General features: G+C 40.2%; 1 protein-coding gene across 3 annotated transcripts in view; it reads left to right on the top strand.

Moving 5' to 3' along the window:
• pard3ba (par-3 family cell polarity regulator beta a) overlaps nucleotides 1-18332 on the top strand; it is a 158507-nt gene that overhangs the window by 63421 nt on the left and 76754 nt on the right. For all 3 annotated transcript variants that reach the window (XM_086148140.1, XM_086148141.1, XM_086148142.1), the window contains 6 exons: nucleotides 1869-2054; nucleotides 4926-5090; nucleotides 6589-6663; nucleotides 12718-12844; nucleotides 15102-15249; nucleotides 17926-18035. In XM_086148140.1, coding sequence (XP_086004266.1) covers nucleotides 1869-2054; nucleotides 4926-5090; nucleotides 6589-6663; nucleotides 12718-12844; nucleotides 15102-15249; nucleotides 17926-18035 — 811 coding nt within the window. The remainder of the gene's footprint in view (nucleotides 1-1868; nucleotides 2055-4925; nucleotides 5091-6588; nucleotides 6664-12717; nucleotides 12845-15101; nucleotides 15250-17925; nucleotides 18036-18332) is intronic.

Here is an 18332-nt window from a genome sequence, read left to right on the forward strand (position 1 = left end):
CTGTTGATTATAATAGTTGAGATTTACTCATTTGTTTTCAGTTAAGCAATGAATTGTCAACAAGCATTTTTAAAATGTTAGTGAGATTTTTACTATAGTAATTATTTGTGGCTTTAGGCTTTATTTTCGGTACCTGCATAAGGACTTCTTCTTAAGGAAAGGTCATAAAAATCAATTTACATTCTTATTAATCTCTATATACAGATTCTGAAGCAAATACAGGCCACTTGCAATCGCAAGCCCCCAGCATTGCATTTACATTTCAAAAGTAATCGAGATTTTAATTTCAACGTACCGTGACATTGTTTTGGATTTTGGTTTTGCAAAGTATTGTTTTATAAGGTCCGCACAAACTGTCTGATTCTTCGATCAGATAATCAGATGGTCAACCGTCATCTGTTTGGAACTCAAACTAAAAGCGCTGACTAAATGGCACGAGGACGATGAGGGGAATCATGCTGTACTCCAGTGTGGAACGACCTCCAGGTTTGGCCCAGTGGAGTTGGGATCTCTGACTCACACTAGTATCTCTCCCGGCCTGGAGGCTTTAACAGGCTGTTGTTTTAATTAAGCACCCATAGTAGCAGAAGCAGCGCTGACACAAAGAGACAAGATTTGAGGGCTAGATCCAGCACTTCCAACCCACGGTTGGGAGGATTTGATAAAAATTACACCGAGGGCCACTTTTGACTCTCCCACATCCTTCAGTCAGGATGCCTGATGTAAGGCTATTGCGATCTTCATAATTTGCATCTCTAAAGTCTACACCCACAAACCTATGCTGTTTGAACCCTGTCCGTCTGGGTATTTCAAGTAGGTACCGTTTGTATTTGTCCCTGAGCTTAAAGTGAGCAAACATCACAGTGACAACTGAATTTTAAATGGAGTTTGGTGTGAAAGGACGGGTCAGTGGCTGCATACCTAGGCATCCTCTTTTACCCCCCATCCTTCCTCTTCGACTCCCTTTTCCCTGGCTGATTGAGCCTGGAGCTTCTTCCCGCTCTCAATTTTACCATGTTCTAATGACAGACATTTTCCTTTTCTACCCCCCCCCCATTCCTCTTTTTTCTGGGTAGCACTGCTGTTACTGTCACCGTGGTCATTTTCTCAACATTAAATAGAAGTGGGTGAGTGAGAGGTGTGATGGGATGGAACGGGAGCAGCGGAGGGAGAGCTGGAGCAGGTAGAGATGTAGAGCGAGGCAGAGAGATTAGAAAGCAAAGGAGGAAATGTAAAGAATTAGGAGGGGTATGTGTGATCGGCAGAAGTGTGTATACCTCAGGGATGGGTTATTACTTTTAAATGCTCCTCTGTGCCTCCATAGTCTCTCCCCCTCCTCCATTCTCATCCTCCCCCCTTCTTCCCCAACTGTGCTCCAGGAGGAGGTATGAAAAGGTTATTATGTTTCCTTTAGAAATGGCTCGCTCTCTATCTGCGCCTTTCATCTCCAAATGGAATAACCTATCTACAGCAGCTTTATTCTTTTTCTCAGTCCACGTTCATCTTTTTCCAGTACAACACCTGCTCCTCTCTTACGATTCTCTTTTCTCCCGCAGTTTTTGTTTTTTCGCAGTCGCTTTTTATTTATTTCCTTCTTCCTTCTTAATCTTTTTCTTTTTCTCGGACCAGAAATTGAGTTTCAAGCATGTAACACACCAGGTAAAACAAGTCAGTACAAAGATTTGGCGATCCTTCCTTAATTATCAGAGACCATACACAGCTAATATTATAAAACAAGGACTTTGGATTGTTTCACTGGGTGATTATGCATTTTTGTCTCGAAGCATTTTACAAGCAGCACATAATGACATTTAATATAGGAACATTTCAAGCCTAAAATGGGCTGTCCGTCTGTCTGTCTTTTCCAGAAAGATGAAAAAGCCGGTAGTCTCATGTTGGAGGACGGCAGGGAGCAGCTCATGTATGAGATCCCTCTCAACGAAACGGGTTCAGCTGGCCTGGGAGTCAGTCTGAAAGGCAACAGGTCCAGGGAGACAGGGGAGGACCTCGGCATCTTCATCAAGTCCATCATCCATGGAGGGGCTGCATACAAGGTTAATATTTACAGCTCTTCTATTTTCCATGTGAGATAATAGTTGTACAAGACAGTGAAAGCCAAAGTAGGAAAACTGATGGGTAAATAAAAAAAAAGGAGAATGGATCATTTTTTATCAGGTCTAAGAAAAGAGTTTTTTTTACATTAATTTGTTATTAAAAACACAACATCTATGATGGGTGAAATGTTGAAATTTCCCACAAGGGATAATTCAAGCACAATAAAAGTAAATAAATAAAAAAAAAAATTGAGATACATGTTTCTTTGCTTGTTTTTACTTTTATTCAGTGCCTTGTTCCAGCAGAGACTATAGGACACCAAAAATGGAGACAAAGTGAAAAAAAAAAAACATAGCTTGAATTTGAAACTCTGATTGTTGCAAAATGGGAAAATTTAAAATAATTTTTTAATGATTTATCTCAAGAGATATAATTATCATTACAGAGCTGTTTTGGTACTGTTATATTTTAAAAATACATCAAACATAAAAAATGACTGTTCCTTCAAGAACATTTTGAGTGTCGGGCAGCTTATTTTATTCAGCTCATTATGACTTTTGACTAATTAGGATTTTGGAAAGCTGCCACTCGAATCAAGAGCATCTCTTCTGCGTGGAGCATTCTGGGAATTCTTCTTTTGATCTTTTTGTTTCTGTTCCCTTTTTTTGAGTTTGGTTATTCACGCTTTTCAAGTCCTGCTAATAGACAACACCTCCTCTTTCAGATCTCTTTCAGTCATTTCATCCCATCCGCTCTTTTCTCCACATTTCCCACCTCTTTGTCTCATTTCCTGTCCTTCTGTGGGTCAGCAGCCCCTCTCAGCCTGACCTTTGGCTCCCAGTGACCTCAGGAGGCCTCATCACATCAACACTGCATAAGCCTTATCTCTATCACTCTGTGGACTTCCACTGCCGAGTGCAACAGGAATGGGGGAAAAAAAAAACATCTCGCCCTTTCAGCACTTTGGAGATTCCTCCACTTGGCCTCAATTTTCTGTTCCGCCTTGCATGTCAGAGCTCCTTACACCCCTCGGTGCTGCTTCCAGATCTGCACTGCACAAAAAGAAGGCATAGACTTGAGTGTGGCATTGTAGATAAACAGCTGGTCTGGGATCAGGGCGGCCAGACAGCAGCTCCACAAAGTGGCCTCAGAAGTAGTTTTTAGACAGCTGTCGATGCAGATAGAGCAGGCCAGCTCAGCTATCCCACTGGTTGAGAAACAGGCTTCTGGGACGAGATACCACATTAGAGTATGAAAGGCATGAAGGGAAGAGAGGCAGACAGTAGCGAGGGAAGGAGGACGCCCATTGACAGAACACAGCAGTTGAAAGAGTAAGAAGAAAGGGAATATAAGAGGGAAAAGCTGAACATTATAGAACAATAGGGAGATGAAAAGAGGCGGAATAAGAGCAGAAAAAGAGAAAATTGAAAAGTGGAGACTCTCAGCAGGAACACAATACATAATAGCGTGTGTGTCTTTGTGTCTGTGTGTGATCCTCTGTGTTGATGTGTGCTAATAAAATGCAGCTAAGGGACCTGATGAGATTTTGCAGTGCCAGGCCGGTGCAGAGGCGGGACCTCAGATGTCCCCTGAGTCCGGCTGACTGACACACAGTCATAAAAAAGAAAGGAGATGAGGAAGTGTCGTAGAGAGCTCTAACCTATTTCCATTAAAGAGTTTTGGCTGCTGTCTGGGCCTGGGGCTTCAATTATATGAAAAATCCTGATCCGCTCATCTTATCATTTCAAAGATTTTGCTTCAGTACACAAATTAAAATTACATGTATAGAGCTGCAGTGTGAAGAAATTAATAAGGAACATCATGGAGACGCGCTGTTTTATTATTTTTTTTGCATAAACATCTTTTTGGATGTGATGACGTGTTGATCCTGTGTGAGCACATGGTGGCACTTCTGCATTGATGTCAGTCCAGATACGGCGCCTGTGTTATGGGAGTCAAAGCGCGATCCTGACCCTAAGTGACTGTTCATTATATTTTCTGAAGTGTGTGTTACTGTGTTTCTTTCTATTCATTCATCTTTTTCATTTTCGCCCTTTGCATTGCTTTAGTTTCCTTTATAACCCTTCTCAATTGTCTAAGTCACTCGAGATCCTCCTTGCCCCCCTCCTCCTTCTTCCCTCCTCCAGAGCACTATTCTGTGTTTCCTCCTCATAAGAGGCTGCTATTTAAGACACTTAGAAGTGATTTAGTGCCAACCGAGGCTATTCCATTAGCTGCTCTATGTATTTATCATGGCTCCTCCACTCAGTAGATTGCTAACTCTACAATTTTCTTGCCCCTCAACACACACGTGTGCACACACCAACACACACTCACACACCCTCCCTCCATTTGCCTTACCACTTTCTCATTTTCTCTCACAGTGTTTCAACTGTTTCTACCTTTCCCTCTTTCTTCAAAAACTTAATTAGTCCCCAAAGAGTATGTGACTTATTTATTAAATGTCACATTTTCTCCTTGTACTGTTTTTAATGTTTTTTTTTTCTCTTCGCTATTTTTTTGGTAAAAAAAACATACATTTTATTGCTGTAAACGGATTACAATCGGAAGCGGGGGGTGTTTAATAACAAAAGCACTGTTAATTACCCGTCATGGGTTGAGATGTCCCTTAAACATATTAACATATAACATATAAAAAAACCTTACATGCAACAGCAAAGGTTTGTGAGGCAAGAATTTGATTTATATTGATATTTTTGTTGTCAATATTAAATTCTTTGCACTCTGGATAGTAGCCCTATGAAATAATAATTTGAAGACCAACCTTTTGTTTTTGTTTGAATGCACCAAACCCACCTAAAATATCGGGAAGTTAGAAACATACCCTCACACTAATCTTCTCTGAACAGGATGGTCGACTGAGCGTTAACGACCAGCTGATTGCAGTAAATGGTGAATCACTGCTGGGACGGTCCAACCACGCCGCCATGGAGACTCTGAGGCGCTCCATGTCATCTGAGGGCAATGCCAGGGGAACCATTCAACTGGTCGTTCTCCGGTCTCCCAAACAGCAGGTACCTTCACACAGCTTTTAAGGCACTTTTCTGGACAGCGACTGTTTTTTTTTTTTTTTTTTTTTTTTTAAACTCCTTTTTGTTTTCTCTTTTTCTAATTTAACCAACGATTGTAGCAGAATATGGGTAGGATTTTTCAGAGCAGCTATTTCAACCTGTCATACGAGAGTAATGAATAACGGTCAATTAAATGTCCGTAATTAACAAAAGCAAGAACCCCATTGATGTTTTCGTGTTGTGAAAACTGCTGACCAGACTGCTTTGATGAGGGGGCAGAACTGAGTTACATTTTGAGGTCAGGGAATGTTCTCAATCGTAGAAAAATATTTTGTAACAAGGACATTTTCATCAGTAGAATTTCAACTAAAGTGCTTTTGATTTCTCAAGTCAAGAACTCTTTCATTCATGTATTAACAATTGAATAATATTAATACATTATGTGTTGCGCTAACTTTGCTTTATTTTTGTCTATGCATTTTAAATATCTGCATCCGCACATAATCAAATAGCATTATGATAGATATCTTCTAAAACTTTGCAAAATGTGGGGCAGCAATTCATTTTTTATATCGATACATCAGTTAGCTAACATGAAAACTAGTCGAGTGTCTTTGTATTCTGGAACCCTCTGCACTCGTTCAGCATCCTGTATCCATAGCTAATACAAGTTTGACAGCAGATCGATGACACACATCATCAACACTAGAATGATTGCTTGGATATGATAACTTGGGAAGATATTCTGTCTACTAATAGCAGCTGTGTCACTAGAAGCATTGGCAATGCAAAATCAAGCTGAGGAACTCTATAATGCATGGATCCATAATATTTTTCAAGCAGTCAAATGTTCTTAGTGACGATCAATAAAACACCATCAGCAATGTAAATACCCTTAGATAAGACGAATACAAAGATAAAGATGTGAGTGCTCTCTTGACACTCCTTTAAGTACTGTGATCTTCTTTGGCTGTCAAGCTTTACGACTGACATTTTTAAATAATCAGTCCAAAGGAATAATTAGTACCAGTACATGTTTTTGACAATTGTTCAGGCATTCTTCGGAATATGCGCGAGAGAGTGAATGTTTACTGGGAGAGTAATGCGAAAAAAAGAAGATGTTGAAATCAAGGGAATCGTGCAGGTGATTTGCACCCTCAAGTACAAAGGTGCTTTTTTTCCTGACGGTCATAACACTAATACCATATTGTTGTAATATTTCTGCTTATTTATAGATAAACATCACCAGGATGCAGTTAAAAGGTCCCCCTGCAGTGGTGTACTTTAAGATTGTGTTCTATTGAATAAATGTCACCGTTGCATTGCTTCTTACATTCAAGTTGATTTCATTTTAATAACTCATTATTCTCTAATGGTCATAGACATCAGCTCATCATGGACCTTTCGTAGCATCACTGTCTTGTGATACAGTTTCCCAAAAAGAAATCAACTTCAGACAAGCAGCTGTTGCTTACTTTTTCTTCTTTCTTTTTTCGTAAAGGCAGGTAGCACCAATGTTGCAGCAAATGTCAACACCGCCTACCAACCCCAGATTCAAACGGGCTCCAACATTCAGGTACGGGGTGGTATCACCGGCCCCCAACAGCAGCCGCCCCCTCCTCTGCGCTCCTCCTCCCTGCTTCTCAATTTGAGGAGACGAGCATCAGAGCCGTTGCCCCACAGCCACAGGCAACACCACACTCGCCGTGCGGGGGACACACACACTAGATACACTTATGGTTTTACTCAGAGGGAGAGACATAGTTGTCACACTCTTCAATTCAAACCAAAGGAGAAAGAATCCGACTATAGTCACCATGACGGGGGATATACCCAACCTGGTGGACACGTTGGCGGCCAAAAACAGGTGTATTTGCAGGGCCACACCCTTCTCAATAACACAAACAGCTACAGGGTACGAGATGCCCAGGGCTATACGCACAGCTGTATTCCTACAATCCCAAGTAGCTGCACGCTAGACCCCGTTCATAGATGTGACAGCTTACAGAGTAACACATACACCGAAAACATCAGAGCGATGGCTGGGCAGATGTATGGAGACCCACCCAATCACAGAAGAGCATCTAGATACTGCCAGCTTAACAGAAATACACAAACATCCGTTTCTAGGCACTCACACAGCCAAACTCTAACTGGGCACCATCCTCGGCTCTCTGGTGGACTCTGACTCGGCTTTTGTGTATGCATGCATGAGTGCTTGCATGCGTGTGCACATACGCGCATGCAGAGACCTTATAAAAAGGGTTTTATGCGACCTTTTAGCATGCAGGTGATAAAAGATCACTGCTTTAATCACATGGCTAAAAAAAGTCGAATTCAAATAAATCTCTGATTTAAAATTAGAGCCAGAAAGGTCATTTCTGCTGTTGCGAAAAGAATTAATCAAATCTTATAAATTTTAATATCTTCAAAAATATGAAGTATGCATTTGATGTTATAATTAAGATTATAAAAAAGCACACTCTAAATACAGTAACTTTATAGGGATCAGTGATGTGGAAGCATATTAATCAGGCTGAGAGCTTTCTTTTTGCCAACATCACTAACTGTCACTCTGCTAACATTCAAATCTTTTGAAAATATGGCCCATAAAGTGCAATGGTAAATTCGTCACAGTGTCCAATTTTCATTTCTGTCAAGTTGTTTTATCTCACTAAAAATTACTTTTTGCACCCCCCCCCCCCTTTTCCCCTTACACCGGACTGTAAGAACTGTTCTTTCACTGCATCACTTGTTTATTTTTTTGTAATGTCTTTCTTTCAAAAAAAAAAGTGGATGCACACAATGTACTGTGCTTTTCTTTTTCACCTGCCTGTTTCTCCTCTGTTAAATAAAGCTTATCTGAAGTCTTTTGCATGCCTGCCTTTGCTTGTTTCTCCTTTTTTTTCCAGCCGCCTCCTTCGTTGCTCCTTTTCATTGCTTATGAAGTAATATTTGGTTCCCAGTTCCGTCTGTCTTGGCCTCAGTGTCTGTTTTCTTTTCAACCCTTTCTGTATCTCTTGTTTGAGCACACCATGCTGTACTGAAGCGAGTAAAACCTGCACCATGACATAGTTCCCACACCTCCTTTAAAGTCTTGAAGCCTTGGAAAACTAATTTTCCCAACCCGAGTTGACTCTATGACTGTCATGGCAAATACCTTGTTAATGAAAGGAAAAAGTAAAATGCCTTAGCAACTCCTCTATTTTCCTCAAACATTAGTTAGATGTGTTTTTTAAATCACAATACGGCCATGATTACCAGAAGAGATTACCAGAATAGCATCGGGAAAAAAAAGTTTTTTTTGTTTGTTGAAATTCAGTTGAAACAAAACATAAAAAGCCTTGCAGTATTCAAGAACAAGAAATGGAAGTAAGTAATATATTAATGGCAGTCTTAGGCTCTAAGATGTCCCAGAAAAGTGAAAGAAACAGTGGGAATCCTGCTTGATTTAAACAAGGCCGGCCATTTTTAGAACTGTCAGCGCATTGTGTTCAAACCTAATGAAAAGTGACTCCTGTGTAGAATCCACATTTATAAACATACATTGCATCATTGAACACAGTGCCTCTCAGATGTTTTCGACATGTTAAAGTCAGACAGTGGCGAGTGTTTTAGTGTTTTCACCTTTGCTTATTTTTATTCTCACTAAGTTGAAGAGCTGTTGTTATCAGAAAGGGGGAAAAAAATCCTCATTTGTACTGACGTACTAAAAAAAGGATCCTCACTTTGTGTTTCTCAAATCCCCTTTTGGTAAATTTGCATCATTGATCACATAGTCTCATGTGAAGTGGTGTTCAAGAAAAGATAAAAAAGCACCACATGTAACTAGGTGAATGAAGTGATGGAGACATCAAGCATGACACACATTCAAAAACTTTTCCTGGACTCTTAATTCCGTTCCATCTTGACCCGTGACTGATTATTTCACATCCTTATAAACATGTCACATTAGTCGAAGCAGATGGTTGGTGACACTGCTGCTGACCCATCCATTGTACAACATCCACCTCATCCATGCCATTACTTCATCAGTTCCTATCAGTAAAATCATGTCTGTCATCTATGCCGGTGGAGAAAAGCAATTAAATCCAGTTCAAAGTTCAGTATATGTCTGCATTTTCCTTCTCCTTTCATCACCAAATGGGCCGTCTGGTGGCAGTTTGATTTTAAAAAAAAAAAAAAGAAGAAAAACCCTCCCAAAGGCGACACAGCCTGAAACTCTTACTGATCAGTCTTCCCCTCCAACTCTTGTCGAACGCAAGTTCTATATTCACCTTTTAAACATACATGGAATCATCTAATTACTCTGGTTGGATCACTTTTTGCCAATTGGAAATATAGCTAACCAAATGCTGATTGCGGTTAGTTTTGTTGAAAATGGAATTTTTATATAGCTCAAATGTTAACCCCATATACGATACAAAGATGATGCGGATAACTGATGATGTGCAGAAATGACTTCACTCTTATCATCATAGTATTAGTTTGGATGGATGTAGAGACCCCAGTGTTACATGAGAGAACATGTGAACAGATACTTTACAGGGTGGTAAGAAAAAAGAAAACAACACCAAGATGTAATGACGGGACTTAATGACTTCTTGTTGAGGAGGAAGAAAATTGACGATTGATTAAAATTATATATAATTTGAACCTAAAGACTTAAATATCGAGCATATTGTTTTCAGAGCCAAACAGTGATTTTAATAGTTTAATGGGACTTGTATGAGATAAATATTGCCATTTTGTTTATCTTGAAAAATCAGAATCAGATTTTTAAAAGTCGGTCTGTCAACTCGCATGATATAATTCCAAGTTTAAATCAGTTTATCACGGGCAGCCGATTGGATTAAAATATAGCTGAAACAGAAACAGAAGCTATGGGACACCAAGGACATAATAGAGGCAGACGCAGCGTCTCAAATATGTTAAAGAATGAAAACAGCCTCTCTTCTTGGCTCTTGTCAGCCATCTCAGGTGGAGTGACATGTGGGTGGGGTGTGTGACACAGCAGGGTGAAGCACAAGTAAGCCTCTCAGAAGCCCATTATATGCAGCTGTAGGTTGGGGGCTGGCTGGATAGACGGATCCCCCTCTGTTTACTTATTGTTGTGGGATTAAGATATCTGACTGCCTGTCTGTCTGTCTGCTTCTAAAGCCTCGGGCTAGCTGTCAGTCTGTGGACCCGGAAGGCCGGATAGATAGATGGCTGGATGGCTGAATGAATGAATGGCTGCAGAACTTGATGTGATGTATAGTTCCCCAGTACAAATAGAAGAGCTGTCTGATTTCTTTGTGTTCGAATGCATCTGACACATGCGTGTGTGTATATACACACACACACTCATGTATAATCTGCTACTAATTGACAGCCATAGTACGGTTACGTTCAGGAAATAACGATTCCTTTGGGACGGCATGATCCCAGCCAGTGTTTTGATTTGACCAACTTTATCCAGAAAATCATTCATTATTATACAGAGGGAATTTGATTATTGTATTTATTTTATTAATTTACTTATTTTTTTTTTGACGTGTGACAGCTTGGACCCCCATCTCTGTGACCACAGCATGCTTCTTCAATCTTACACAACAATGTAATCCCAGCAGTGCATATCTCTGTGGGGGTCGGGCTTTGTCACGCTCCATAGTTGTTTGTAAAAATGTGCACAGAAAGGTCTTTATTATCTTTTTTGCAGTGAATAAGCTTCAAATAGCATATCAAAAGCATATCACTTGATATACACATATTTTCTCGCTTAATGATCCGGTTGAAAGATAACTATAATTGAGCATTTTATAAAGCCAATGTTTCTATCCTGTAGTGTTTTCTCAGCGTAATAAAAATTAGACCTGCCAAATTTCATAATTTTACCCAAGGGTTCCAGTTCTTACATTAACAACATTTAATCCAAGTGTGCATAAGCACCTGGAAAATATTTTAAAATATTATATTAAAGGCCCTCATTATAAAGTAAGCCAAGATTTGAAACATTTAACAGAGGAGGAATGTGTTGATGAGCATGACCATTTCTTCCTCAGTTACAATCCTCATGACTATTTTGTTGCATTTGGTTCTGTATGTCCTTTTCTAATCTCCAGAGAATAGTTCTAAATCAGCTCTTTTCCCCAAAGATATGCTCGCACATCATCATCTGACCGAAATCATAATTGACTGAATGCAAGATACTACGCAAAAATTGCAAGCTATAAATGTGAAATGTCACTGTTGTCGTTTGATTAGACTGCACTTGCTAAATCCTGAAAATAGCAGGTTTTTTTTTACCTTTCATTTGAGGTTGCTTGGAAGTGAATTCAGAACAAAGAAATGTTTGAACAATTCGATTCATGTTATTACAACAACAAATTACAATTGATTTTAATGTTAGTACTCTTGTCATATCATCCTATGTATTCAGACAAAGATAAATTGAATTGGTTCGGCTGTTCAGTGAACTTATAGAATCCCGACTGTTCTTGAGTTTGACTCATCCAAGGATTTTGGATCTTGTTATTATTCTGTTATTTAAATGAGAAAATATATATTTGTGCACGTGACCTACTTGACATCATACGTGTGTTTGCAGGTTACTGGACCATGTTTGGCTTGAGGCCACAGAGTATAACATCACAAATGTTGCCTATATGCCAACTTCAGAATATTGGTCAGCTCTTAGGAAAAGGACACTTTACCCAGCTTCTGTGAAAACTTACTAGTGACAAACTCATTGAATACTTCCCTCTGTAGTGAAGCTGAGGCATTCAACTGCAGGAACAAGCATAACATACGATGTTTGATTAGAAAATAAATACTCAAAATAAATGACTTTGAAAAGATCATTTTTAGAGGGTTTACTTTTGATAAGTGTGTGTCTTTAGCTGTGTTTCAATTATTTGTTGCATTCGTGCTGAATATGTGCAGTGTTGGCATACACGTGAAAAACAAAAGAAATGAAATACATCTTAGTTGAATCCTGCTGGGTAATAAGATGAATAATTTTATGTTATAGTCAACATTAATTTTTCATAAATCATATTCATGTTGTATTTTGCATATATCTTGGCATTTTCTCCCTTTCCTTTCGGCTTTTCCCTTCAGGGGTCGCCACAGTGAACCAACCTTTTCCAACTTAACCCTGTTCTCTGTATCGTCCTCTCTCACACCAACTGACTTAATGATCTTTCACTACGTCCATAAATCTCCTTGGTCTTCCTCTAGACTTCCTGCCTGGCCACACCAATTCCAGCATCTTGTCTACCAATATATTCACTATCCCTCCTCTGTCCATGACCAAACTATCTCAGTCTGGCTTCTCTGACCTTCTCTCCAAAACATCTAACATGTGCTGTTCCTCTGATAGACTCATTCCTGATCCTAACCACCCTCATCACTCCCAAAGAGAACCTTAGCATCTTCATCAGCATCACCGGTCTCACCACTGTCTTGTACACCTTTACTTTCATTCTGGCTGAGTCTTCCATTGCATAGTACCCCTGATACCCCACCCATTCCGACCTTCTTGAACATGTTTCTTTACTTTTGGATATAAATTTGCATATGAACCAGAAACAAGTACTTCTGTTATTCCTTACAATCTTATTCATTTCTTTTTCTTTTTTCTTGTCAGGAGCTGCGGAGCCACGATTCATTACCGGGTACCTCAAGACCCAGAAATGTAGAGCCAGTTCTGAATGGTTCCGGCCACACTAAAATGCCGAACAACCATGCCTACAGCAACCATGCCTACAGAAGTGGTGAGGTTGCACCAACACACTTGACTTGTCACACTATGCACAATATTTGTCCATTTGAACTGTCAGATAGTCAACATTAAACCAGGAGTGTTTGTGTACTCCCGTTATCTGCAACCAAGTGTGTACACAGAGTTTATTTGTCATTGTGTTTGTGCTCATATACATGTGTGTGTTTGCGATTGCTGAACAGTGTGGCACCCAACCATGGCTTCTCTAAATGCCACACTGCACATTTTATAGCCACATTATGAAATGGATGTATAATTTTGAACCTCTGTCTCCGTATCTCATTTCAGTCTCGCCCTTGCATATTTATATCTAGAGAATGGAAAATGCTCGCTTTTCATGTGCTAAAGATCTGACCTTGGAATCATTACGATGATGAAACCGCTTCTAAATGTGTGTTTTGCATACGGGGTATTGTGCTGCTTGTGTCTCACAGTGTTCAGGAAAAAAGGACTAAGAAACTGTTTAGTGTGTGTGTGTGGTGTGTGCGCGTGTATCTATATGTGTATGAATGTGTGTGTGTGTGTGTTTGTTTATCTCCCATCTTTGTTTCCTCCCTTCATCCCCCCGTGGAGCGGCAAGAGCTTTTTCACTGAGACTCTGTCAACTCCGTTTCAGACTGTAGTGGTAATACAGTAACAGACATTTTTTGTTGGGGGGGATTTGAGCACAAAAACTTTACTGCAGGGAAATGCTGCTTATTTCCCATTCATGTGATTTACAGTTTATGGAAATGCATGAAGAGCAGTTCGAATGTAGTAAGAGTTAGGTTTTTATATGTAAATGATTGGTTTTTTTTTTAAGCTTTTGTGTGTCTAAGAAATGTATAGGAGGAGACTAAGTAGGTGTTCAGGAATTTTTGTTGCCTGCAACACACTGGGTGTTTCACTGTGTCCCTCAGCCCAGACAGGATACATAGTTCACGGTGTGTTCTAGGTTGACTGTGGAACTCCTGCTATGTGGACGCCCTGGAAAACCTCGATCAGTCACAACTTTTGAGCTCCACCCTGATATCAGTGCTCTTCAGGCTCTCTCTTAAGGCGGTGTTTAGCCAACTCGTGAAGGAAACTTGTTCCAGAGAACTCGTTCTTTCACCTAGGAACCAAAGCTCGTGACCTTAGCTGGGATTTATAGCATAGGAAAGTGCTTTGCTCACTGATGAAGTTCCTTCATCTTTCCTCTTCATGACAAAAATGAAATTGAGAACCCCAAATTGGATTGAGAACCCCAAAACACTATAACTCCTTCACTTGATGGTATAAGTTCCTTCCGACCTGGGGATGTAATCCACTGCCTTCCAGGGCAGAAACAAATGCCTCTCACTTAGAGATTCATCTCTTATCTTGACCACTTCACTCTTAGCTGTAACCTCAAGTGCCTGCTGAAGGTCGCGTGGTGATGAGGCCAACAGGACCATATCTTCTATGAAAACCTGAGAAATTATCCTGTGATTACTGTACCCAATGCCCATCGATCAGCTAAAAGTCTCTTTTCCAAAATTCTGGTGAAAACTTTTCCTTGTAGGACCAAGCAGTTTGAATGCTCTGGTGACCCCTTAAAAATGTGGACCATTGCTCTGGTCTGCCATTCTCAAGCCACTGTCCCTGAGCACCATGTGACATTGAATAGAAGGGCCTGCTAAGACAGACCCTCTGTCACCAGCGCCTTCAGAAATTCATGACGAGATCATGTCAATACATAGGAATTGAGAGCATTTCAAAACTTACTCAAGGCCAATAGAGCATTCTCTCCTGTGGCCTCTCCAAAATTCCTTCCTCAGCTGAAGTTCTTCTTCAGCATTAACCAAAGCTGAAACATTTCTTGCGTCCTAATACTTTTTGACACTTTTGAGAAACACATGTGGTTAAGAGGATCTCCTTTCTCCTGATCATTCACCGCTGGTGTCCATCAGCTGTTTTCTAATTTTGCAATCACACACTCTTAACATTGGAACCATTTTGTCAACAAATGTTTAATTTGGATTTATTTTCATTTACATTAGGACTGAAATGTATCAGGTTCATTAGGTCCATGCATGTGTTTGCTGAGTGATGAATGGGTAGCTGTTTTTTCCCTAGTACTAGCATTATTGATTACCCTAGGGACCAATAACAGAGGTCACTCTCATTATTGTTTTTATTATTAATGCTGTTATTAGGGATCCAAGCCTGAAGGGTCTAAAGACATAGTATGCAAAGCATCAGGACCTTTGATTCTGATCCAAACATTGGATTTCTGTGTTTCTCTTCAGCTCAGCATCCTGTTTCAACCACAAACGGCAGCTACAGTCACTACAGCAATGACAATGATGACTTGGAAGAAGGTTTCCCCTCTCCACCTTCCCCTGGTACTGTGGGGGAAATGAGTAAAGACTTGCCTCCAATACCCCTTCAACAAAGGTGCCCCCTAGTAACTTGAATTTTCTAATAACACACAAAGCACTATCCCATTTTCTTTTTATTGAATATTAAACAGTGTCCAGTTATTGTACTCTATTCGCACATTTTGTCTGGGGTCTTTAATGGAATATGAATAAGAATAAGAACAACTTTATCTATCCTGAAGGAAATTGTTGTGCCAGAGTTTCAAGTAAAACATAACGATAATAGATAATAGAAGGAAGGAGGGAGAATAAGAAATACAAATAAAATATAAAGTCTCAAAGTTAAGGATAATCATCACATTATTGTGCAAACATTAATTATTTAGACCTTAGGTTCTAATTATGATAACCATCCATCCATAAGTCTTCTGCTGCTTATCCAAGTCGGGCTGCAGGGGCAGCAGCCTCAGCAGACAGGCCAAGACTACCCTCTCCCCAACCACTCCATCCAGCTTTTCAGGGGGAATCGCGAGGTGATCCAAGGCCAATTAAGAGACTCAGTCCTTACCCAGAGGGGAATATGCAGGTCTTCTCCCGAGCATCTTCCCTGTAGGACTTGTCTGAAAAACCTCAGCAAGGAGGCATCCTGACCAGGTCAAATTCTATTTCTATGGAAGAACCTGGACACAATGTAGAGGAAACTTATTTCGACCCCTATCAGGGTGTGTGGTACCCAATATTCCCGATGCGCCTTCCACAGGCCTCCCACAGGACTTTCTGAGTGACACAGTTGAAATACTTCTCAAATTTACTCAGGACCCTACTGAGGCTATAGAGCTAGTTCACTGATCTGTGACCAGGGCGAAAACCATACTACTCCTTTTGAATCTGATGCTCAGATATCTAAAGGACCCTCTTCTCCAGGACTGAAGAATGCGATCCACTTGTGGTCAGGACACACCGTCCAGGCCACCTTTTTAAAGCAGATGACCACTCCACAGGTCTGCTAATCCAGGCACATGGTCTCCTACATCCGAGTGATATTTCAGAGCAAGCTAGCCCTACAACACCAAGAACCTTGAGAAATTGCAGGTGGATTTCATGCCCCCCCCCAGAGACCTGCCACCAAGGGGCTTTATAACCACCTCGGTAACTTCAGCATCAGAGAAAGGAGAGGCCACTCCCAAGTCCCCAGACTTGGTTCGATGGTGGACTAGATTATCCAATTTCTCAAATATGGAGGCACAGAGGATGGCCCATGAGAACTCAATGTCCCATATCCCCATGGGGACAGGGTTGGAGTTTTGCAGGAAGAGGGAACTGAAACTCCTCCTGACAGGGCAATAAGTCAGATGTTCCCATCAGACCCTCACAATATGGTTGAACTGGGCCTGACTGGCATGGTCAGCCCTAGTAGGTGGCCCACCAGGTGGTGATCACTTGACAGCTCTACCCCTCTCTTTACTTGAGTGATCAAAACATGCAATGGCAAGTCCAACGACATGACCACCATGAAATTGATCGCCAAACAAAGGCCAGAGCCATAATGGTACCAAGTGTACATATGGACACCTGTATCCCTGAACATGGTGTTTGTCCTTGATGAGCAGAGAGACTATCAACATTGTGCACTGCAGAAACAAAGAATGACCATTATTAGAACTAGGTTATGAGAAAGACTCGGTACTTTAAAAAGCAGTTACTCCACAACACAATATGACAATAACCAAACATCAAAAGTATGAAAACATAACAAAATGGAAAAAACAGACAAACAGCTTAACAAAAACAACAGAAAAATAATTAAACAAACTAGCAACAAAGTTACACAGAAACACATCACAGCTACATTAATAAAACAAGGCCATAACTACAAAAGTTACTACAAAACAAAGATCAACTCCATCAAGATAACTGTACAAAACACCATATCAGCAATAGATAAACAACAGCACTGCAAAACAATGACAGCTACATAAATGCAAAAAAAGTTAGAATGAGTAAGAATGTGATTACATAACAACACATTCATGATTATGCAACCACCATGAAACCCCTGTAACACACAAATACGCACACAGTTCTTCACCACATCACTGAAATAAAAAACAAACAAAAACAACAAAACAGTGAAGAAAACTCCTCTGGGGTTTGTACTTTTCAGTGAATCTTCTCAGTGAACAGATACTCTCAGAAAAAGTTCATAGAGCTTCCTGGTCAGAAAACACCCTTTACACCCTTGAGGAAAATCCTGAGTTCAGGCCACACAGAGGACTAATATTTTGAAGGTCTCAATATCTTGTTCTTCAATTCGTCAAACCGTTGTTGAAGTTATCTCGTTTTCAAACCTTAGAGAAGGACTGTCGACTTTGCCAGATATGCTATCTTCTCACATTCAGAACCTGAGAGAATGTTATTGAGCTGGTTGTGCTCAGTTTCTGTCATGTTACGGATCCATAACCACCCAAGACATCTCACTCGGAAATGTGCAGTTTGCATGCAAAGCTTCTCATGTGGTTTGAGTCAGAGTCTGGCATCACTTTTCTTTTTCCTCAGTAAGACACTTTATAATAATGTCTGACTGAGTCTTACCATCTGCAGGAGGGGCAATGGAATAATTTGTTGTCCCGGGAGGTGTTTACTACCACTTACCATTATTACCTAACATTACTATCATTTTTTAATGTTAAGCTACTGTTATGAAGTAAAGATTGATCAACATTTTTCTAATGATTGTGATTGTTGATTACAGTAAGTTTCAGAAGCAACCGAACATTGTGTCGGATGTTTACACAGAGAGCCAACTGACCTTTCACCAGGACAACGTTCCACGAAACAGAACATCCAAGAGCATGGACCTGGGTAAGCTCAAACACATCACAATCTCCTGTTGAGTGAAGAGAAATGCAATGCAGTTATGAGTTCTGGGTCTACATTTAAGGTGAAATGGTGCAAAAAATTAGGAAATCATAATGCGACTATCCAGGAATATGTTGAATATACCTGAAAACAAAACACTGAAAAATGTGAAAATTAATAACCATTTTTAATCCTTATAACTGCTTAAAAAGCTTGGAGAAACTACTCGGAAGTGCATTGAATTGTGGGACATGTAAAAGAGAAATCTTGAGAATTTTTTGAAAGGGGAAAATACAGATG

Source organism: Fistularia commersonii, chromosome 6 (genome assembly GCF_037954325.1).
Source record: "Fistularia commersonii isolate RoL2024-O1a breed Wild chromosome 6, RoL_Fcom_v1.0, whole genome shotgun sequence".
In the NCBI taxonomy this organism is placed as follows: Eukaryota; Metazoa; Chordata; class Actinopteri; order Syngnathiformes; family Fistulariidae; genus Fistularia; species Fistularia commersonii.